The sequence below is a fragment of the Chiloscyllium plagiosum genome, chromosome 16 (assembly GCF_004010195.1).
Source record: "Chiloscyllium plagiosum isolate BGI_BamShark_2017 chromosome 16, ASM401019v2, whole genome shotgun sequence".
NCBI lineage: Eukaryota > Metazoa > Chordata > Chondrichthyes > Orectolobiformes > Hemiscylliidae > Chiloscyllium > Chiloscyllium plagiosum.
In genome coordinates, this window is record NC_057725.1 from 57,743,892 (window position 1) to 57,769,145 (window position 25,254).

A 25,254-nucleotide genomic window follows, 5' to 3' on the forward strand; every position below is an offset into this window, starting at 1 on the left:
ATGAGAAATTAAATATTATGTGCATAAATGTGAGCACTTCAGCAAAAACAGGAAGGCAGATTATTACCTGAATGGTGATAGATTGGGAAAGGGGGAGCTGCAATAAGATCCGAGAGTCCTTGTATACCAATTGCTGAAAGTAAGCATGAAGGTACAGCAGACACTGAAGAAAGTAAACATTTGACAGCCTTCCTTGTAAAAGGATTCATGTGCAGGACCGTGAATGTCTTTACTGCATTTGCACAGGGATTTGATGGCACCATACCTGGAATCATGTGTGCAGCTTTTGTGTCCTTATCTGAGGGAAGGTGTTCTGGCTATGGAGTGAGTGCAATAAACCTTTACCAGACTGACATAGGAGCAAATTACTACAGATGCTGGAATCTGCACTGAAAACAACAAATGTTGGAGATCACAGCGGGTCAGGAAACATCCATGGAGAAAGAGCAAGTTAATGTTTCGAGTTCAGATGGCTCTTCATCAGAGCTTACCAGAATGATTCGTGGGATGCAGGACTGACACATGTAAAGTGATTGGATCAGGTAGAAACATATTTAATAAAGTTTAGAAGAATACAGAGAATCTTATAGAAACTAACTAATAATATTTTAACAGGATTAGACAGGGGAAATACAGGAAGGATATTCCAATGACTAGAGAGACCAGAACCAGAGGTCACAGGTTAAAGATACAAGTTCGGCCATTTAGGATTGAGGAATAGAATGACAAGCTTGAGGGTGTTTTTTTTTAGTCGGAAAGAGGAGGCCACATCTTCCTTTGAAGGTAAGAGTCCAAATAATTGGCCAAGTAATTGGCTGCTCACCTCTGGTGAAAACGTCCTGTGGCTGGAGGATATCATTGGACTTTACTTTGGACCACTGCTGCTACTATTTTGCAATGTTTCCGCACCGCACCGGACCCCCCACCCCCAACCCCGACCTCCAAACCTGGGTTATCCCAGCCATCTGAAATAGTGTGATGATTGAAGACAGGAAAGTATGATGAAGAAGCTGGAAGAATGAAAAAATAGGAAGGAAGCAAAGACTCCGAAAGGAAGCACTTATACCAAAAAAAGCAAGAGGCATAACTGTCAACAGCACATGCCATATACTAAAGAAATACAAGTAAATGATCTAGAAAATACAGGGGAAACTGACAAATACAAGGACAGATGGATCACCATCCGTGAACACTTTTCCATTATTCATTGATGAACAAAGGAAATTTTCAGCCATTCAAGCCATACAGCTAGTGCTGGGAACAAATCTACCATGCAGAAGGGAGTGATCTGCATTTCATTGAGTGTTTGATCTGGTTAGTTCTTTGTTTAAAGATCCTAATTTTGTAATCTTAAGTATTTCTAGATGAATTGGATGAGATGGACTGAACAGCTGAGGTTACAACTTTAGTGGTAAATTTGATGGCTGAAGGGCCTCTTCTGTACTGTATGAGTTTATGAACTTGCTGTTATAGATATATATCATACTGATTCTAGAATGTTTCTGATAGACTACAAATGGAAATTATGGTTTTGTCCTTGGCTCATGAGTATATCCAGCTCTTAATGCAAAGTAATAATAGAACATCCCCATTTTCCCCCAAGTCAGATTACTAAGTGTGAAACCTATAAACAAGAATTTAAAATATTTGAGAGTTTAAGAGTCTGTATTATGTACTGGTGATACGAGAATCCCTTCAGAACCTGTTATCTTAACAATTCAGAGGTTTGGACTTCACACTCGGATGTTTTGAACTTGTAGGTGTGTTAGAATCTTTCCTGTTGTTAGCAGGTTGACTGTCTGTCTGGTCTTCTGTATCTTCATTTTCCAAGCTTCATTCTATGAATATTTTGTGCACAGTGGAAATATTGTACAATTCCTTGAGTTGGCTCCTATTTCTCCTCAATAATGTTCCATTGGATGTTGTGAATTCGTAGAATTTAGTCTCATTGTACATTTTGGAAATGTGTAAGATATATTACTCTGACCTCCTGTCCTATGGACAGGGTTTGAGGAGAGGCAGGATAGGACGGGATGTTTTTCACTGGAGCATAGGAGGTTGAGGGGTAACCTTGCAGAGGTTTATAAAATCACAAGGGGTATACATGAGGTGAATAGTAAAGATCTTTTCCCTAAGGTAAGGAAGTTCAAAACAAAGGGACAAAATTTTAAAGTGTGAGGAGAAAGATTTAAAAAGGACATAAGAGGCAATTTTTTCACACAGACAGTGGTTTGTATGTGGAATGAACTTCCAAGGAAGTGGTAGATGGCAGGTACAGTTACAACATTTTAAAAGATATTTGGACAGGTATATGAATGGGAAAGGTTTAGAGGGATATGGGCCAAAAGCAGACAAATGGGACTAGTTTAGTTTGTGAAAATTGGTCGGCACGGGTGAGTTGGACTGTAGAGTCTGTTCCCGTACTGTATGAATTACAACGAGGAACTTTGAAGCTGAACACAATAGGTGACTGAGCAGAATTTCCACATCCAGCTCTTTACTTGTAGAGGACAGCACTCAGTCAAAGAAGTGATTCGCTCAGTCATGGCTTGGGGCTGACGTGGCTGAGAATGCAAGGAGCAAATCATCTTAAAGGGGCACAACCTTGATGAGAAAGAGCTTTGGGGGATGGAGAAGGAGCAGGTGAACCATACAGCACTCAGCACAAGAATAGCATGCGCAAGTGTCACATGGTGGCTAATGATGTTTTGTGTACACAACCTCATAAAGGCAAGTATCCCAAATGCTAAAATGTAAGTAGTTCCAAAAGGAGAACAAACTGTGGTAACTAGCCTTGATTCCCAAGATTTCGTGGTGTGCTTCGAATAAAACTCTTTACATCACTTTCTCTCTTTCTCTTCAAATGGCAGCAAAGTTTTTAATTGCTCTCCCATGCTCACTGGATCAGCCCCTCATATGACAGATTACAACCCTCCCTCCCTTGCTGCTTTTCCAATCTCAGATTCTCTCAGTGTAGAGGCTGGAGCAGCGAGCATGGGTGTGGTGAATCTGAACTGTTCAGTTCTGAAGACTCGAAACATTAACTCTGCTTTCTCTCCACAGATGCTGCCAGACCTGCAGAGTTTTTCCAGCAACTTCTGTTTTTGGTTTAGATTTCCTGCATTCACAGTTCTTTGCATTTGTTTTTGTTTAGGGGTGAATCTGTGAGCAGTGAGCAGGGGGCAGGCAGAATGTGATTGGAGGAGTAGAAAAAAGAAAGAATGTGATTGGAGGAGCAGTAAAGAGAAAGAATATGATTGGAGGGGCAGTGAGCAGGAAGAGACAGAAGGTGATTGGAGGAGCAGTGAGCAGAGGAGAGACAGAAGATGATTGGAGGAGCAGTGAGCGGGGGAGAGACAGAAGGTGATTGGAGGAGCAATGAGCAGGGGAGAGACAGAAGATGATTGGAGGAGCAGTGAGCAGGGGAGAGACAGAAGGTGATTGGAGCAGCAGTGAGAGACAGAAGGTGATTGGAGCACCAGTGAGTAGAGGGAGAGACAGAAGGTGATTGGAGGAGCAGTGAGTAGGGGGAGAGACAGAAGTTGATTGGAGCAGCAGTGAGTATGGGATTCTATCTTGCTCATTCTCACCCAATCAAACTTTGCATTCCTCCTGTCCACAACATACACAGCTGCATGTGTGCAGGCCTATTTGTGTCACGAAGGAGCTATGATGTAAAGTGATATTGTAAGAAGGTGAACTTTGTCGAAATTTCGTCCCTTTGTCATTTTGTGAGTCACTTGAAACATTTTCAGAGTGAGTTTGCCCATCGCCACTGTTTATTTTAACTCAGCTTGACACACTTACCTAGTACTCGATTCCATGGAAGGCCTGCTGGCAGCCTACTGATTGCCTGATTAGCTCACTATTCCCCAAGGAGCTGGAGCTGATGGCCAAGATTCTCTCATTGCCTCCCTGAAACTCCACCTCAAATGCCACAAGTTTATCTTCATGGGTTACCACCAGTTTTATCAGAAAGCCCACTTTGGTGCCACAACAATAAGGATCAATGATGTAACTGCTTGGCCTACCCATCAAATCCATCCTTGGTTATCATTATTTCCTCTGATCCAACTGCCTCTTAAATGCACCTGATATTTTGCCTGTAAGACACATGAGCACTTTGGCTATCACTCAGGCTGGAGGTATCGTTGGTATCAGTCCTGAAGTCACAGTTTAACAGTTTGATAACTTGTCCCTTTCTCCTGATACATAGCTTACTGCTCAGATTCACTTTCTCTATTTGTTTCCGTATCCTTATGGAACTGACAGGTTCTTTCTTCCATGAGGAATCACTGCATTGTACACAACACAATATGAAATTTTAGGTCTGTCATATGTTTGACAGCAGTATACCATTTTGATCAGGTGACACATACTATGTAAGTTGAAGAAAAACCAACCTACATTTGCAAAGAATATGTTAGATATCTAATGTAAACTGCAGTTTGTCAATGGGGAAAGAAACACTGACAACTGACAAGAGGCTTCCGATGTCCAGTGTATTTCCATTGAAGACTAGGATGCCTGGTCAAGATAATGCATGGAGAAGTGTGACACATCTAGTTCATTAAATCTTGTTCTTAGTTAAATGTGTACACTCACCTCGATAGCGTCTGCTCCTGCCTGAAGTCCCGCTGAGCGTTCAAAACTCCCTGTTCGTTTCAAATACTGATACCTAAAAAGTAGTTCAGAAACAAAAATTGTCAGGTAATTTATTTACATTAAGGGATCCCCTTCACTTGAAAACCCTCTTATGCCTTTCAACTTTACAGACTCACAGGTTGAATTTTACCTGGATTTACCTGGTAAACCTGATCAACCGAAGTAACTAACTTTAACAGAACAAACAGGGCTAAATATCACTTTTATTTTGGCTGTGCACCAGTTTCTCACCATGAGGCCTCATGAGATACTTACCAAACTGTCTTCACTAACTACCTACTCCATCCCTACCTTGTCCCCCGTGCCTAAGTCTAGCCCTGGCTTACCCATGTGCCATCCTCAGTACAGGGTATCACTGCTGGAATTGACTGACGTCCCTGTCGCTGGCACAATCTTTCAAAGGCCGTTATACACCGTGCACTGTATGGTTCCTGACATTTGGCCTCCTCATGGGAAAGTTGGTGTTCTGCTTTGCGGACAGGGATCTGCAGGTCTTGATGGCTAGGATGGTGCAGACAAAGGACTTCTTCTCCACCCACACACACGCACTCCCCAAAAAAACCAGCAATGGAGGCCAGGACACTAGACCATGCCAATCTGATTGGAGGGATGCTGAACACCACACAACAAAGGTCAATGGCGTTCTTCACTTCGCTAATGTAAATGCAACCATCTTCTCTCTGAATATCGCACCTCCACTCTCTCTCTGCTCCTGCACCCACATCACGTCCAACCCCCACTCTCACTATTACCTGCAATACCTTTCCTCACATGCTCTCACGCATCCCAAGCCCTGACAGCACCAACGCTGCATGCCCTTTGCACTGCCTACTCACTTGCTTGGGATACTTGCCCACTTGCACCAACAGTCATAGCTGTACCACCCACTTTCATTGCTCTTGATACTTGCCTCTATCACATTGGAGTCAAGACAGCTGAGGGGCTGTCTGATACTTGGCTTCAAACCCATCATGGGAATAGCATTCTGACTCTACCTGAACTGAGTGGCTGACTGACCATGTCCTTGCCTGTGGACTGGTATCAGAGGCTGCTCTTGACTTACTGTGCCAGCATCCTGAGTGGTAGCTATCCCACTTGACTGAGGTTTGTGTCTGTGCTAGCCAGCACAGTAATGTGAGTCTGGTGTCTCTGGAAAATCTCAAAAAGCCAATGCAAGGCAGGGTTGTCATGACTATCTGGGTAGGCTCAGAGTGAGTCAGCATTTGTAAAAGCAAGCGAAGAGCCCAGAGATGCAGCCTGGCCCAGCCCATGAGCTGTGTGCATATCCCTGAGTTCACAGTGTCCTTGCTGCAGCATTCCAACAATAGTTGATATTGGGTTTTCTCACCAAGCAGCTCTGCAATATGGAAAGCTTTATTAATCTTTACTGTAACATATAAAAGCTCCAGCTATTTGCTGACCGAGTTTTTCAGAGAAGGAAGCAGAGCCTACACCTTGCCTTACATAAATTGATTGCACCGTCAAACGGATCATGTAGTAATTAGACTCCAAAATGTATAAAATGTTATAGCATAAACTATTTGCAGATTCTTCAAATAACTGAGGAGTTACTTCTATTCTTCCAATTACTTGGGCAGCATGGTGGCTCAGTGGTTAGCACTACTGCCTCCCAGCACCAGGGACCTGGGTTCCATTCCACTCTTGGGTGACTGCCTGTGTGGAGTTTGCACATTCTCCCTGTGTCTGTGTAGGTCCACTCTGGTCTCCTCCCACAGTCCAAAGACGTGCAGGTTAGGTGGCTTGATTATGCTAAATTACTCATGATGTGGATTAGCAATGGGAAATGTGAGGTGGGTCTTGGGGGGGGGGAGGGGAGGGAATGCTCTTTGGAGGGTCAGTGTGAACTCAATGGGGTGAATGGCCTGCTTCCACCCTGTAGGGATTCTACCATATTCACATTGTCAAATAGGGACACTGATTCAGTATTAATTTTAGTGCAGTGGTCATGGGCAGTAGAACATCACAAATTACATTGAGAGAGGGTTTAGCAGCATAAGTGGAGCAACATTGGCAACAGACTGACAAACCAACTGGAAGCACATAGTGGGTGAAAAGCTAGTAACATGCTAGGTTGAGTGATTCTTTTTGATTCAATGATTGCACTCAAATGTAGAAGGTGTCAGAAATCCTGTTATCTGGCATTATTATGTGTAATTTGTGGCTATTATTCCCTTAGAAGCTGACAAGAGTTATTAAAATGTACTCAGGCGTTTTTAGACTACAGGGGAAAGAGATATAAACCAAAGAGGTAAACTAATAATCAAGCCACCTCTCTTAGACTGATGTCAATGTTCTGGAGCTGAATTTCAGATAGAACCAATTATCTTCATCATACTCTAGCACCAAGCCACATTTTCTCACTGCCATGCTAACCTCAGTAATGTTCGCTCCATCCCTCCTGCATCACTTCAATTTCTTACACATATTGTCAACTGGGATTGTTTCGCTCAGTTGGCTGGATTGTTGGTGCAGAGCAGTGTGATGTTCACAGCGTGGGTTCAATCCCCATCGCTGGTTTGAGGTTATCATGAAGTATTCTCCTTCTCAACTTAAATCACCACCAGACGTTTCTCTTTCTAATAAGAGAGCAGTCCCTATGCGCTGGTAAGACTAAGGCAACACAACAACTATGATATCAAGTCTCTCCTCAATTCCTCTCCAAATGGTCTTTAATGCTAGAAATCCAGCTGTTTCAAGAACCAAGCTAGATCTGATTAAGGCCCACTGATTGTTTGAAATCTTTAGCAATAATCTAAGCTACATTTAATCTTCTTGGTTTTAGGTACACGAACGTAAAGGCTGTTCAGTTGGATTTGTTCCATTTTCTACTGTTGAATTTTAATTCCTTAAACGAAATATTATACAATAAAACACAAAAAGCATAAATTGGGTATTTGTAACTTTCTAAATCATTTTTGTTTGTATGCTTGGCCACAAAGTTTCAAAATGTTCGTGCTCAAGTTAGCCTGGTGTCAACAAAGCAAAACTACCAAGACATTAGTAATTGTTAAGGCAGTCTCAAGCTGGAGAGGCTTTAAAGGTTTTCCAAGGCTAGATCTTCAAAAGGAAAGAATTGGTGACCCACATTGTTACCTGTTTAGAATTGTAGAGTCATACAGCACAGAAACAGACCCTTCAGTCCAACCAGTCCATGCTGAACATAATCCCAAACTAAACTCGTCCTACCTGCCTGCTCCTGGCTCATATCTCTCCAAACTTTTCCTATTCATGTACTTATCCAAATGTCTTTTAAATGTTGTAATTGTCCCCACATCCACCACTTCCTCAGGAAGTTCAATCCACACATGAACCACCCTCTGTGTAAAAAAACCTGCCCCTTGTCTTTTTAAAATCTCTCTCCTCTCACCTTAAAAATGTGCCCCTTAGTCATGACATCTCTAGAATAATTACTTTGTCTGTTTAGAAGGTTGATGAACCACCTGATGAAGGAGCAGCGCTCTGAAAGCTAATGCTTCCAAATAAACCTGTTGGACTATAATCTGGTGTTGTGTGATTTGTAACTTTATTCTTGACAAGATTGTCTAACAAAGCAGATCTAATAAAGCTCTGACATGTCCAGCATTCTCATAACTGAGTTTATAACAGGACAGATTTCAGTCTAACAACAGAGCAGAGGACAACTTTACCAGTATCAATACATTCTGCTCCAATGTGTTTACTAATCATTGGTACAACACAAAACTCTGCACGATGATATGTCCAAAAGCTTAAATACAAAGCTGGCTGCTATCCTTCTGTTTTCATATGCAAATAATCATTTGGGAGCTTGTGGGATAAAATTTGTTTCACAACAATTGAGCTGAAAATGTGTTGCTGGAAAAGCGCAGCAGGTCAGGTAGCATCCAAGGAGCAGGAGAATCGACGTTTCAGGCATGAGCCCTTCTTCAGGAATGCTCTGATCTCCAGCATCTGCAGTCCTCACTTTCTCCTTCACAACAATTGACCCAACTTTTACGCAAAGTGTGTTTTCATTTCAGCACAGAATGAATAACCAATTATGTCTGTTTAATTGTGGTGGAATTAAATTACCTTAACTCGAACCTAATGAGTAAGATTTTTAATTTCCATCAAAATGAATAGTTCTCCTCTTAGAAGGTGCATACACTTCATGCGCCAGATTAGGTCCATGACAGCAACATGCAATGTATGAGGTCGTTCACAAGTCTTTGGGAATGTTTCTGAATTGAGAGAATGAAGAGTTTAATTTCTGACTCAATGTTAGCACTTGGATTTGACGTCCCAACATGTGGCACCATATATTCGAATGTTCAATTTTTTACATGACTAATTCCCAATAGTAGCATGCAACTGACAAATGCCAAACAACCACACACTGATCCTCTCCCAGGACTCAAATTCTCGGAATTCGAACTCCTAGCATCTTGCCTTCCTCTGACCAACCCTTTAAAACCCATCTGATTACAATGGTTCAATTTAACTCATTGCCTTTACACCTTCTGACTTTACAGCTCAACGGGCTTTCCCTGGATTGGTCAAGGTAAACAAGTAACTCAGCTGATGAAAAAGACCAGGGAATCTCCTTGGCTCCCTGCCAGATGATTGGTGCACAAAATCAGCAGACCTTGACAGACCTTGAGAGATAACATTGGAAAAGAAATGATGTATTTATTCTTCCTTTCCCCTGACAAGTAGATTGAATATTGGACTTGATCCTACTGCCATCCACAGTTGAATTGGCTGAAGATGATTACAGTTTAGGCTGAGACAGAAAAATGAAACTTCAATGAGCTACCTGAATAGGCAGCTGGTACTTGGGGATACTTGAGTATCTCGAGTGTAGGAGGCTGAGGCATCACCTTATAGAGGTTTATAAAATCACTAGGGAACATGGATAGAGTGAATAGCCAAGGTCTTTTTTTCCCCCAGTGTAGGCAGGTTCAAAACTAGAGGATATAGATTTACGGTGAGAGAGGAAAGAGATCAAAGGGACCTAAAGGGTAACTTTTTCACGCAGTAGATGGTGCATGTATGGAATGAGCTGCCAGAAGAGGTGGTGGAGGCTGGTATAATTACGACATGTAAAAGACATCTTTATGGATATAGGAATAGGAAGCGTTTAGAGGGACATGGAACAAATGTTTGCAAATGGTGCTAGGTCAGATTAGGAGGTCTGGTTGCCACATACATGTTGGACTGAAGAGTCTGTCTCTGTGCTGTATGACTCTAGAGAGGAAATTGGTAGTAGAGGAGAACAAACACGCAATTCATAAATTACTTTAACCTCATCAATGTTCCTGTTCCAACTCTATATTTTTCTCTCTCACTCACAATCGTGCAATAAATTGATATCCTCATTACAAGCATGACTTCTGTGGTGTATTCAACAATTAAGTGCAAATGATAACTAAAAATAAGGACACTGAGTGAAAAAAATAGAATCATAGAATCTCAACAGTGCAGAAAGAGGCCATTTGGCCCATGGAGTCTTCACTGACCTAGATATGGGGAGAACATGCAAACCCCACACGGTCAGTTACTCAAGGCTGGAATTGAATCCCTGACATTGTCAGACAGCAGTGCTAACCACTGTACCACCTCTTATAGCTTATGTCTAATCTAGGCTTGAAGGCTGTGATGGCAGCTAGAATGTCTTTATACAATTTTCTCCAGCAACACATAGCAAAGATGCTCATGTAAGCAAACTCCGAAAGCCTTACACAACACAAAATCAATTCCAGATTAATGACAAGTGATAGATGCTGAATGTACAAACATGGCAGAGTAATCTGCCTGATATGTAAACTGTCGTTTCCATTTTAGATCACAGTTAGGATCACAAAGGCAGACAATAGCTAATGATTAAGGTGAGAGATATCATTCCACATTGGAGCCTCAATAATACAATCAAATCAAACTCATTATCTTTGATGCTACTGCAGGGGAGAAAATTGAATTGCACTGATGGAGTTCCAATCACCCAGGCTTTAGTAACAATCCTGTAAGATTGTGCTGTACAAACATCTAAACCCTCAAATATATCCCGCTGAAAGAGTGCTGAAAATGACCAGCAAAAATGTACATCATATTTGAGAAGGCTAAAGCTGCACTAAGGAGGTCATTACACATCAAGTTCATTTGATGAGAGGAAAAGCAATAACAGAAGATGAATACAACACAAAATACTTCACAATGAGGTAATCAGATAAAAAAAGGTTATTGTAAATTCAGGAATGGATAGCTACCATTAAGCTGCCAGAAATAAAGTAGAAAGGAATTCGGTAAACTAAAAAGTAAAATGTTAAGAGTTACATTTCAGTGCTGGTTCTTGATCAGTGAAATGCCCTTATAATTGGTTACGCCTCCGTGCAGTTAAATGTATTCCAGATATTGCATCACCTGAATCAGAGACATACATAGGTCCAAATATCACACCTCCTATATTAAGAACTTATAATAACTATATCCCCAAAACAGCTTCATCAGTGACTGTATTGCCATTTTATTTATGCACATCAGATATTACATCTTCCCCTTTTGATCAATATAATTGCCAATCATTCGACATATTGCATACATTTCCTTTATGTAGCACAGTTATGTAACAATCTTTCAGTGAAACCTGTATGTAAACATTCATAATGGGGAAATCCCATGTCAACAATTTTTGGTCACTGTTGTCCAGTTTGCATATTATTGTGTTTTTAAATTCAATTTTTCTATTTTTGTTTTGTCAGTTTTCACTTGTTTTGTATTTCAGTGATATCTTTATTTCAGAGCCCTCCCAACTCACCCTGAGCTACCAGATTCTTATGTTGGATCTTCCATTATGCCCTCCTTTTTCCCATCCTTCTTCCTTCCATTTCAAGGTAACAGTCATTGAATCCACACTGTGTGTAAGCAGGCCATTCAGCCCATCAAGTTCACACCAACTCTTCAAAGAGCATCCCACCCAGGCCCACCCCCTAACCCTATCCCCATAAGTCGAGAGTGTGGTGCTGGGAAAGCACAGCAAGTCAGGCAGCATCAGAGGAACAGGAAAATTGATATTTCGGGCATAAGCCATTCCTGCCTGAAACATCGATTCTCCAGCTTCTCGGATGCTGCCTGACCTGCTGTGCTATTCCAGCACCACACTCTTGACTCTGATCTCCAGCACCTGAAATCCTCACTTTCTACCCCCATCGCCATAACCCTACACTTCCCACGGCTAGCCCACTTATACTACACATTCCTGAACATGACGGGCAGTTTAGCATGGCGCAATCCACCTAATTTGCACATCTTTGGACTGTGGGAGGAAACCCACACTGACACGGGGAGAATGTGCAAACTCCATCCAGACAGTCACCTGAAGGTGGAATCAAACCTGGGTCCCTGGCCCTGTGAGGGAGCAGTGCTAACCACTGTGCCACGATGCAGCCAAGTCAGCGAAATGAATAATCAATCTTAGGCTCCTGTCTAATATCTGCCCAATAAAATGGCATTGGAGTCAACACTTTCTTACTCTGAGATGAGGGGCAGTTTTGGATTTCATATTTTTGTTTGTAGTGCCCAGGCCTAGATGTTGCCAGTTTTGGTCCCACATCCCACTATGTTGCGATGCAACACTACAACTTTCCACATACCTTTTTATTTTCTGCAGCCCTCCTGTTGCAGACTAAACCACCAACAATTCTCAAGTATTTTTTGTGATTGTATGATGCAAATAAATCATTTAAACCTTTGGTGTCAAAAAAAACCAGACATCTCTTTTCACTTCAAGGTCCTCTTGATTGCGCAATGAAATTCAGCACAAGGGTCTATACATCTAAAGTGATTCTACAAAATCAGGATCATAACAACTAAAACAAATGGCTACATGAATAGGAAGGGTTTAGAGGGATATGGGCCAAGTGCTGGCAAATGGGACTGGATTAGTTTAGGATATATTGTATATGGACTTCAGCAAGGCATTTGGTAAGGCTTCCCATGGTAGGCTCATTCATAAAGTCAGGAAGTATGGGATATAGGGAGATTTGGCTATCTGGATTCAGAATTGGTTGGCTGACAGAAGGCAGAGAATAGTTGCAGATGGAAAGTATTCAGCCTGGAGGTCAGTGTTGAGTGGGGTCCCGCAGGGCTCTGTTCTTGGGTCTCTGCTCTTTGTAGGTTTAATAAATGACTTGGACGAGGAGGTTGAGGAGTGGGTTAGTAAATTTTGCAGATGACACAAAGGTTGGAGGAGTCATCGATAGTATCGAGGGCTACTGCAGGCTGCAGCGCAACATAGGCAGGGTGCAGAGCTGGGCTGAGAAATGGCAGATGGAGTTCAACCTGGATAAATGCGAAGTGATGCATTTTGGAAGGTTGAACTCGAATGCTGAATATAGGATTAAAGACAGGATTCTTGATAGTGTGAAGGAACAGAGGGATCTGGGTGTGCAAGTACATAGATCCCTCAAAGTTGCCTTTAAGAGCCGTGAGATTTTACTACAGCTCTACAAGTCCCTGGTGAGACCACACTTGGAATATTGTGTCCAGATCTGGTCGCCCTACTATAGGAATGATACAGAGATTTTGGAGAGGGTGCAAAGAAGGTTTACCAGGATGCTGCCTGGACTGGAGGGCTTGCCTTATGAAGAAAGGTTGAAAAGGCTCAGACTTTTCTCTCTGGAGAGAAGGAGGAAGAGAGGAGACCTGATCGAGGTATACATGATATTGAGAGGAATAGATAGAGTCAATAGCCAGAGACTTTTCCCCAAGGCAGGTACGAGGGGTCATAGTTTTAAGATATTAGGGGAAAGGTATAGAGGAGACATCAGAGGCAGGTTCTTTACGCAGAGAGTTGTGAATGCATGGAAAGCGTTTCCAGCAGTGGCGGTGGAAGCAGAATCATTAGGGACATTTAAGCGATTGCTGAACATGCACATGGATAGCAATGAGTTGAGGGATGCGTAGGTTAAGTTATTATATTTTACATTAGGATTAAACCTCGGCACAACATCGTGGGCCAAAGGGCCTGTTCTGTGTTATACTTTTCTCTGTTCTATGTTCTATGATATCTGGTTGGCATGGACGAGTTGCACTGAACGGTCTGTTTCTGTGCTGTACATTTCTATGACTCTATAACTTACTCATAAAAAGTGTATTTAATATGAGAAACATAATTTTAAAAACGGACATCTGATTAAAGAAGTAGATATTTGAAGAGATGCGCAAAAACCTGGCCTAGTAGGTGTGCTTTAATGGTGAGAGGGAGGCTGAAAGGTGGTGGAGTTTAGGGAGGATATTTTAGAACATGTCTCCTTGCAGTGGGATGATATTGAGAGGAATGACAAGCAGACAGGAACTGAAAGAACAAAGAGTTTGAGGAGACACCATTTTGTGCACAAAACATCAAATGGTCATCTGACATATATCTTGGATGTAGGCTTGCACAAGCTTAGCTTGAGAACACACACATCCTTCCTGTCACTGTTTGTTCACTTGCCATTTGTCTTATCCTGTACCAAACCTTGCTCTTCTTCACCCAGGGTGCTTGCTGATTGACTTCCAGTCATCCAGTTTAAAAATTCACATTTTCATGTTCAAATCACTCCATAGACTTATTCATTTTGTCTTTAGGATCTTCCAGCCCTATATCTTTCAGTGGATGGTGAGTATTTGGATTTCTCTATTCCAAATGTTGTGGAAGCTCAGTCACTAAGTAAGCTCCATACAGAGATTGATAGATTTTTAGTTATTAAAGAAATAAAGGGATATGTGATAGTGTGATAATCTGACATCGAGGTGGATAATTAGACCATGATGCAGAATGGTGGAGTTAGCTCAATGGTTTGAATAGCTTACGCCTGTCCTAATTCCGAAGTGGGAGAACTCTACATCTAACTAATTCTTCAGCTTCCCAAAATCCTCTCCTTCCACAATCAGTAGTCAAAGCCTTGAATCACCCTGGGATTTTCTGTCAAATAATGACAGAAAGGATATGTGTGTTCTCAATCTGAACCTGTGCCAGAGGATCTCTGATCTCTTTAAAACTGTCTCCTTGACCAAGCTCTTAAGCATCCCTTCTAACTTCTGCCTTTTTGACTCAAACTTATTCTTTGTTTCTTTATATTCATATGAAAGATCTCTTGGAACATTTTTTTCTATGTTCATAGTCTGAGATGAATGCTTGTGTTTATTGCAGTTATTTAAGGTAATATGTAAACAAATCATTAACTGGCCTATACATGCTTTGTTTATTATCATGCAAAGAGAACCTATTCTTCCTAAGAGGGAGTTTGACATGATGTTCTTTCTATGAATGAACCAGATTTGGTCAACATAACGAGACCTTGGCATAATTGGCAGAAACTCGCAGTTCACGTGCAGTATATTTTGTTTTAACAATCTGAATACCAAAAACAAATCAGTCATTGCCTGGCTCATGTTAGTGGCTGGATTGAAAGGAGAGTCTTGGAGATGCTGAAGGTTTTCCTGGAGAATATAATCGGGAATGTGGTCAGAGGGATACTGCTGTTTGTTCATGTTCTATCTCAAGTTGTATCTTCAAACAGTATTTATGTACATGATATATATGATGATTTTGTAGTGGACCTCCCTGTTCTAAGCTACCTTCCGGCAGAGTCTCTGTCACACTGTGATATTGCTACTTCACTGCACAGCTCAGAGGCTTTTCTGAATATTCCTTTGATCCTTTGTCTACAACTACTAATAATGAAGCATTAAGATTATGATCTGTACCGAGTTGCTGGTCAATCAACTTAATCCTTTAACGAACCTCAAAATCAAGGCTGGTAAGAGATGGGCAGTGGAACTGCTGTTAACTATGTTTGATGATGGAAAAGTACTGGGGTCATTTGAGGATCTTTTACTCCTGCATGTATTCGGTTTATTTGGTCAATAACAAGGAGACTTTTCTGAAAGATAACCCTGCAGGTTTGCAACTCAGCTACCCTTCAACCCTGCTGGTGCAAGATTCTGTGAAATGAATCATGAATAGAACTGGCATTTTAACTTGCTATTCAAGTTAACTCAGTTACATCTGCCAAACATCTCAAGGCACAAAGAAGCAATTGAAGTTTTCGTTTTAAAATTTATTGTGTGTTACTGAAACAAGTTTAACGGCTGGGTTGCTTCACAACTGACACTCATGTCATAAGGCTGCAGCAATTAGATGGTTTATTATTAATGTGAAAGCCATCACACACTAATAAGTTCAGATAAAAGATCAGCTATAATTAAACTGAATGGCGGAGTGCATTCAAAGGGCCAAATGCCTACTCCTGTTCCTATTCCTTAAAATTTTATGTTAGCTACCGAAAGGAAAAGGTAATTATCATGATTTTTGGAAATAAAGTATTAAATTGAATTGTAATTTCAATGGTAAAGGTTCAATGACTTGTGACACAATTCATATTATTTCTTCAAACTTTTGTTGAGTCCACCAATGGTATACAATCTCACAATTATTACGCTAGTTATTTTGAGTCAGCCAACAGAGGGCCTATTTTCCAAATCATTGCAGCAATTAAACTGACTAAATCAATGAGTGTAGAAAAAAAGTCAACATAACATGCACCAACCAACCCAGCACGGCCTTGCACTGGTCACATGGCCATAGCATGTGCCAATATGTATTTCATTATTTACCCCCTTGGTCATCATTAAACTTAGGAAGGAAACTGACAAAGTCCATTTTAATTCATAGGGCTGATCACTGGTGACTAGTGCTAAAGCTTCTTTTCATATGGGTGCATGATTATCTCACAAAGTATCAGGCATTCCAGTTTAAGAGGTGATGCGTTTTTAATTTGTGCAATGACGGAAACTGCTTCTATCAAATGCATCAGCAGGCTAGTTATCCAGGCTATTACTAAGATTGAAATGACCCATGATTCCTAAGTGAAAAACCAACAACCAAGACAGGCCCGGTTGAATTCGCCAACATGAATCTTACTGTACCGAGGCAGTTTGCTGTTCTTCAAAGTTTGTTCCACATCCATGTCACTACTGTCAAAGTCAATGATGATAATGTTGAAGCTTTCATCCCTTGTTGCATGGTAGAGGTCTTCCATATCCATAATGAACTGCTGCACCCACCGGGCCTGGTTCTTTACTATACAGTCAAAAAATAAAGAAAGAATGATTGTTGATCACTTGCCCAATTGGCAGATAGGACCTTTTCACTTCTCTTCACTCCTCTCCGAGATCGTAAGTTATATCAAGTAAGAAATAGGCCAATTTTAGCTGATTATTCCCAAAAAGGAGCCCTCCTACCTAAGTTTTGTTTATGCTAAACTTCCCAGTGGTTTATTCAATGTTCTGATTACTTCATATGATCTTCTTTCCTACACTAATTCAAACTATGCATCCTATTCAAATTTCAGTCGGCGTAAGGATTTTCTTTTTAATATTGTTTTATATATCGCACCATCAGATTACATCTTTTCAAGGTTAAGAAGAACCGGTTTCCCCAGTCATGACTCAGTTTGGTCACACTGGAAATGATCTCAATTCTTTATTCCATATAATTTTCATAAATTCAATATCCCCCCTTGTGTCTTTCACTGATGTATAGAAGAACTGGGAAGTTTAACACAAACAAAACTGTTCGGTTAAACAGGCACAACTAATTGAGGGTTAGTATTCGTTTGCACCTGACCCAAGGATTTCCCAAAGTTGAAGCACCTTCTTCTAAAGTAGGTAGAGCATGTGACAAATACTTGGAGGCGATGGCCTATTGGTATTGTCGCGAGACTCTTAGTCCAGAAACTCAGTTTATGCTCTGGAGACCCAGGTTCAAATCCTCCATGGCAAATGATGGAATTTGAATTGAGTAAAGATTCTGGAATTAGATGTCTAAGGTGACCATAAAACCATTGTCAATTGTCAGGAAAAACCCATCTGGTTCACTCATGTCCTTTAGGGAAGGAAATCTGCCATCCTTACCTGGTCTGGCCTGCATGCAACTCCAGATCCATAGCACTGTGGTTGACTCTTAACTGGGATAAGGTGAGGGGAGGGGAGGGGAGATCAGGAAACAGGTGAAATCCACATTGATCCCGTGTGGTCGGAAGGTCCCAAGAGGGAAGAAGAGGTGTTCTTCCTCCAGATATCGGGTGTCTAGAATTTGGCAGAGGACACTGCGATTGGAAAGGTGGGATTCAAGGGTGGAGGTATGGGAAAAGGAGGAGATATGCTGGAGGGCATTGTTGATCATAGTTAAAAATCACACAACACCAGGTTATAATCCAACAGGTTTAATTGGAAGCACACTAGCTTTCGGAGCGACGCTCCTTCATCAGGTGATTGTGGAGCGTCGCTCCGAAGGCTAGTGTGCTTCCAATTAAACCTGTTGGACTATAACCTGGTGTTGTGTGATTTTTAACTTTGTACACCCCAGTCCAACACCGGCATCTCCGAATCATTGTTGATCATGTGGGAGGTGAGACTGTGATCCTCAACCTGGATCCATGCAAATCCTGGGCCTCCTCCACCACCAAATTCTAGCCACCCAACACCTGGAGGAAGAACATCTCATTTTCCACCTTGGGACCCTCCAACCACATGGGATCAATGTCAATTTCACCTGTTTCCTCATCTCCCCTCCCCCCACCTTATCCCAGATCCAACCCTCCAACTTGGCACCACCCTCTTAAATGGTCCTACCTGTCCATCTTCCTTCCCATCTATCTGCTCCACCCTCCACTCCGATCTATCACCATTAACCCCTGCCTTCATCTACGTATCGCATTCCCAGCTACTTTGCCCCTGCCACACCCCCTTCCCATTTATCTCTCAGCCCCGTGGCACCCTAGCACCTCCACCCCACATTCCTGATGAAGAGCTTATGTTTATGCTTGAAACGTCGACTCGCCTGCTCCTTGGATGCTACCTGACCTGCTGTGCTTTTCCAGCACCGCACGTTTGGACTCTGATCTCCAGCATCTGCAGTCCTCACCTTCTCCTCCACTGAACCATAACCCTCAAGCCTGTTTCAATGGAGAGTGCAGGAGGACATGGCAGGCACAGTACCAATCATACCTAAAAACAAGGTGTTTACCTGGTGAAACTGCCAAACAAGGGCTATTTATGACCCAGTCAGCCTGAAAAAGAAGTGATAAACATCGATGCTACAATCAACAGACCAGATCTAAGCACTATAATTCTACCACATCCAGTTGTGAATGGTGGTGGAAAATTAAACACAATAGGAGGAAACTCCACAAATATCCCCATCCTCAATGATGGGGGAGCTCAGGACATCAAAGTAAAAGATAAGGTTGAAGCACTTGGAACAACTTTCGGCCAGAAGTGCCGAGTGGATGATCCATTTCAGCCTCTTCCAGATATCTTCAGCACCACAGATACCAGTCTTCAGCCAATTCAATTCATTCAATGTAATATCAAGGAATGTTTGGAGGCACCGGATACTGGGCCCCAACAACAGTCCGGGAATATCACTGAAGACTTGTGCTCCAGAACTTGTTAAGACCTGACCAGATGTCGACCTGAAAATATGGGAACTTGTCCAGTTATGGAGAACAGAACCAACTCAGTTAATTACAATCCCACCAGTCTACTCTCAATTGTCATTAAAGTGTTGAAAATGTCATCAACAGCACCATCAGGCAGCAGCTGCTTTGCAATAAACTGCTCACTGACGTCCAGTTTGGGTTTCTCCCTGATGACTTAGTGCTGTCTAATTAATGCTGGCCCAGCCAGCAATGTCAACATTGCCATGAATGAAGAACAGTAAAGATCCTGGTGGGACCATCAGCTTGGACTACCATTGAGCCCTTACTGGCAAGCAGCAAGTTTGGCTTCAACGTGACTGAGCTCCCAGAGCCTTGCAATTCTTTTGCAGTCCTCAGTGCATTGCAGGCATTCACTGCTGGAACAGAAAATCCGGGTCATTGCTTTTACTACTGAAGCTTAAGTTTTTCAGCACTGTACTACTGATAATTTGGCATGTTGTTCACTCAGAACTGAATACTCCCAACATAAAGTAACTTTAATGAAAACATGTTTTGCATTTTTGCTTTAATAGTGGAGTACAGGAGATGATTCGGATTTTTACCCATAGCCTGACATGACAGGTTGTCAGGGAGTTTCAGAACTGAATCTGTCCAAACAGGAGAGAGATCATTGTGGAAGGTAGAGAGATTAGGGGCGGTGTTCCTTGGAGGGACAGAGCACAGGCTGAGGGTGAAATGAAACAAGTAAACAATAAAAGAATAATTTGGTATTGGTGCATAGGTTTAAGGAGGACGTCAATGGCAGCAATGGCTTCAAGTCCCTTTTGAAGTTGGGGCAGGTGAAGATGAAAGGAATTTTGAAATATGACCGAGAGATGTTTAATAAAAAGCCCCTGTCTAAGGCTGAGAGAAGCCTACAGACTGGTAGGTAAACATGCCAGATTTAGGTTAACACCAAGAAGGGAACTATAACATAGGTTGCAAACTCACTGCAAAGAAGATAATGTAGTTCACCATTTTGCATCAGTATACAAATCCAGCAACTGAAATGCAAATGACAGTTGAACAGTCTAAACTTCCTCAACTGAGTATTAAATGCAGCTGTACAATCTATTTTTATCAAATTTCAGACTATGTTATTACAATTACTCTCAATATATGTTTTCATAGTTAGAGGATTGTTGTGATTCTCAATATAAATGAAAAGGTAAAAATATGTAAGTGATCTCCATTTGCTTCACTGATTTAACTTTGATCCACCATATTGACCCCTGTTCTTGTGAAGCAGTATACTGATAACCTTATTGTACGACAGTTACTTAATGGTATTTGCCATTCCTGCTGCTTTTCTCATTGTACGTCAGATGGTATGCCGTTTTAATAGGACAAAGTGTTAGAACATGTAAAATGCATGTTTTTTCTCAGCTGTGAAGATGGACCTATGATACTTTAAGGCCACACCACCTGCATGTTCAGTACAGTCAGACCCACATCAATTAACAGTTACCTGCTGTGAGCAGAATGGAAATTGTGTATAAATGCTAGGCTTCAAGAGCTGGTTCTCTGTTTTATAAAGAGGTTGTTTTTCAAGCAATGTTGTGTCAGCAGACCAGCAGATGTGTACTAAAGGAAGGTCTAATGTGTATTTATAAAATATATACACGCATTATTATGGTGTTTGTCCATTTTTATGATATATGAAATTTTGGAGTATTTTGAAAATTGGATTCTGCAATTCTGTTAATTTATTCTATGCAAAATTCTATGGACCTGCTATCTCATATATGCCGTGAGTAATATGTGCTTCACTTTCGTTCTTTACTGCTTACAAATGGAGGATATGCTGTGCCAGTTATAGATAACTATGTGGAGTTAAGCTGTCCTGGGGAGGAATGGGAATTGGAATATGATGTTTTAATTTTGCACTGTACCTTAATGACTTTGTCCTCCAGAGGCATTAACAAACCCACAAAAATTCATTGAGAAAAAGCAGACAGGCATTCTCTTAAGAAATGGTTTGAATAAAGGAAGTCGCAGTCGAGAGACAGCTGAGAACGTGCAGTTGAAACAGCGTTTGCCAATGACCACTTGGTGCCTCAAGCTTGTTTTACAAACACACAAATTGAACAGGAGTCCCTCAGCCTGTTTCGCCATTTAATAAGATCAAAGCTGATCTGACTGTCACTCTACCCTGATAACTTCCCGTAAAAAAAATGCATCAATTTTTGCCTTAAAAATATTCAAAGATTCTGCTTCCACCACCTTTAAAAAAAAAGTCCCAAAGACTCATAAGCCCCTGAGAAAATTGTACCTCATCCCTGTTGTAAACGGACAATCGCTGATTCTTAAACAGCGAACCCTACCTTTAGATTCTGCCAAAAGAGGAAATATCCTCTCCACATCGACCCAGTCAAGCTCTCTCAGCGTCTTGCATGTTTCAATCAAGTTACCGTTTACTCTTCTTAACACCAGTGGACACAAGTTGAGCTTGTCCAACCTTTCTACCTAGGCCAGGCCTCGCATTCCAGGTATTAGTCTCGGAAATCTTTCCTGACGTGCTGTCAACACATTTATATCCATCCTCAAGAAAGGAAGTCAATACTGTACACAGCACTCCAGATATGGCCTCACCAGTGCCCTGTATAATTCATGTGTAACCTCCATGGTTTTGCAGTTAGTTCCTCTCACAAAATATTCTAACATCCTATTAGCTTTCCTAATTACAGGCTGCACCTGCATATTAACCTTTTGCCATCCATGCACTAGGACACTTAGATCTCTTTGCATTCTCTTTGTTTCCAGGGAATAAAGTGCAACAACTGTTGTAATATAGAAAACATTATTCCTCACCTGGAACTACAAAATGTACCATGACATCTGGTCTCACATGTAGTCCTACAGGTTGGCAGAGGAGAGGCTTGTGGTAAGGAACATTCAGCTGAGTGGGCTCCTTATCTTGCAGTTGTGCAGTCGCTTCAATTCCATCATCTTGTTTGGTTCTGTGCAGCAAGAGGTAGATGTAATCTGTCAAACGGACCACTTTTCTGCCTTTCTCCATCAGCTCCAGTTCAATAAGGTATCTGTTTCCACGAGCTGAATCCCTTCGCTTCTCCACATTAACAATCCGCAGAAGTGTGTAAACTCTGTTGAAAGAGGAAGAAAGACCACATGACACAAGAGATTGGGGTTGTACAGGACATTGGTGAGGCGTCTTCTAGAGTACGGTGTCCAGGTCTGGTCACCCAGTTATAGGAAGGATATCATCAAGTTAGAGAAGGTTCAGAAGAGATTTGCCAGAATGTTACCGGTATGGAAGGTTTAGGTTATAAAGAAAGGCCAGATTGGCTGGGCTCTTTTTGACTGGAGCATAGAAGGTTGGGATTGAGAAGGTTGAGGCTCATGATTTTATAAACCTTATAGAGGTTTATAAAATCATGAGCCATATAAATAGGATTAATGGAGGTGTCTGTTCTCTCAGATGGGGGATTTCAAGATTAGGGGCCATATTTTTAAGATGAGGAAGTGGTGGCTGTGGGCACAGTTACAATGTTTAAAAGACATTTAGGTAAGTATATGAATAGGAAGTGTATGGAGGGATATGAATCAGGAGTAGGTAGGTGGGACTAGTTTAGTTTGGGATTATGTTCCACATGGAGTGGTTGGACCAAAGAGTCTGCTTCTGTGCCAAATGACTCTATGTACAGAACATATGGTATCCAAACCTGGTGCTTGCAATTGTAGAACAGTCACCAGTAGTTCCAATGAGGAATTCAGCAGAATCTCCTTCACTCAAAGTGATCAGAATGTGGAACTGAAGTGAGGAGCATAGATGCAGTTAAGGGAAAGTTATAGAATTATATGACAAAGTAGAGAAGAGAAAGGCATGATGATAGGGTTAGGTAAGGTTGGGTCGGTGAATCTTGAGTGCAGTGTAAATGCCAGTATCAACCAGTAGGGCTGAATGGCCTGATACTGCATGATAAGTTCAATGCAATTCCATGTTTCATTTCAAATGAATTCGCCAAATTTATCAAAATATTTGCATCCAATTAGCTTTCAACTAGTGCCCAGTAGGGTGGGGCTTAATGTAATAAAGTGAATTTTAAAAAAATGTTCTTGTATGTATAGCAGGTTTCTCCTTTAAATAAGAAACCCAAGTGAAACTTCAAGGTCTACAATGTTAGAGATGAGCAAGACAGGAAATTAAATGTGTCAAGAAGAAGCAGATAATTAATTGAAAGTAAGCAAAGAGTAAAGAAGGTTATGATCGACATAGTTTTGTGGTTCAGGGAAAGAAAGTCAGGATGGGAAACAATGGGAGTCAATTGAACTTGATGTGATAGTGTAGAATTGGTGTTACTACATCAAGTCCAAATGTTCTATATTAATTACATGTAATATATATTATTGTATAATTATATATAATGTACATTACATATATTAAGAAGGCATTTAGCATGCTTGCCTTCATTGCTCAGACCTTTGAGTAAAGGAGTTGGGATGTCATGTTGAGGTTGTACAGGACATTGGTGAGGCCTCTTCTGGAATACTGCATACAGTTCTGGTTGCTCTGTTACAGAAAGAATATTCCTAAGCTGGACAAGGTTCAGAAGTGATTTACCAAGGTGTTGCTGGGAATGGAGGGTTTGAGCTAGAAGGAAAGGCTTGATAGACTGAGACTTTTGCACTCAAGTGTAAGAGATTGAGGGGTGAACTTATAGAGGTTTATAAACTCATGAGGGGTATAGATAAAGTGATTAGCAGGCGTTTTTTTCTTTAGGGTGGGAAAGTTTCAAGATAAGGGGCTATATTTTGTTGATGAGAGGAGAGAAATTTGAAAAAGAAGTAAGGGGCAACTTTTTTACAGAGTGGTTTGTGTGTGGAATGAACTTCCAAAGAAAGTGATGGCTGCGGATACAGGTAAAATGTTTAAAAGACATTTAGATAAGTACATAAATAAGAAATGTTTGGAGGGATATGGTTCAAGCGCAGGCTGGTGGGTCTAGTTTAGTTTGGGATTATGGTCGGCATGGACTGGTTGGACCGTAGGGTCTATTTCTGTGCTGCATGAATCTAAGTGTCTGTTTTACCTCCCTTCTGATTTTTTTTCCCACTGAGGTCAATTCGTATTCCATGATGTCTACTGTAGCCAGCATCTCCAAATTCCTCACCATTAACACCCAGGGCTTTGGGGATGCAAGCGTGGTGACTCCAACAACAGAGCAGGGATTGAATGCGCAGCAACACACAGTTCACCTTAAGAATGCTCAAAGTCTCTCCTCTATCTACCATGCTCAAGCAGGAATGCGAAGGAGAATGCACGTGATTGGGTGCAGCTACAATGTTTAAGAAATTCAACAGCATATAGAGTACGCTATTTCATTGCTGCTCTCAGGCTCAATATGCAGCTCTTCACCACTAGGGCACTGTATGTGCAAATGAGAAACTGCAACAAATTATCAACGTTACTTTGCCAGTGTGACAAAAGCTGGTCTCAGAAGAGGTTATGTTTTAAATGGTGTCTTTTCATCCAAGCTAGCCTGGAGTGATGTGACCTCTGACCAGTTACAATAAGCCCATGTAAAATGACTGTCATGTGGATGAAGCCCAGATCAAACCTTATAAAAAACAAGCTTCCAATTATTAACGTGTAAAGGAATGGGCATGTGGTCTTAACGCTGCCAGAATTCCTGACACACAGATGCTAGAGAGAGAAAGGGTTGCAGTGATAGAGAGGAAAAGGAGGTGAATGCAGGGGTTAGGGAGAGGAGACAGGAACATAGCTTTTGCTTTGGGCAGCAGAAGGAAAACCTTTTTTCTCTTAGCCATTGGGCATGATGTTGGTGGGAGCTCATTCTCTGGTTGAAGAATGAGGACCTGTGGAGATGAAAGGATACTGGAGAATTAGTCCAAATGTGGCCTGGAGGGGATCTTGCAGCTAGAAGTTAGTTCAGGGATTCATCAGAAGATCAATGGAAACCACTTTCAACAGCCACTAGATGTTAGAATTTGGTGAAATGAGGAGAAACAAGCCTATTGGAAATTGGATGCAACTTTGGACTGGTTCCTGTGAAGTCTGAATTCTGTGGAAATTCCAGTGTAATGTACAAATGTGGTATTTTAA

General features: G+C 41.4%; 1 protein-coding gene across 5 annotated transcripts in view; it reads right to left on the bottom strand.

Moving 5' to 3' along the window:
- LOC122557945 (N-acetyl-beta-glucosaminyl-glycoprotein 4-beta-N-acetylgalactosaminyltransferase 1-like) overlaps positions 1-25,254 on the bottom strand; it is a 667,804-nt gene that overhangs the window by 21,544 nt on the left and 621,006 nt on the right. For all 5 annotated transcript variants that reach the window (XM_043706193.1, XM_043706198.1, XM_043706197.1 and 2 more), the window contains exons 15-17: positions 21,981-22,273; positions 16,615-16,768; positions 4,606-4,678 (exon numbers count right to left, since the gene is read on the bottom strand). In XM_043706193.1, coding sequence (XP_043562128.1) covers positions 4,606-4,678; positions 16,615-16,768; positions 21,981-22,273 — 520 coding nt within the window. The remainder of the gene's footprint in view (positions 1-4,605; positions 4,679-16,614; positions 16,769-21,980; positions 22,274-25,254) is intronic.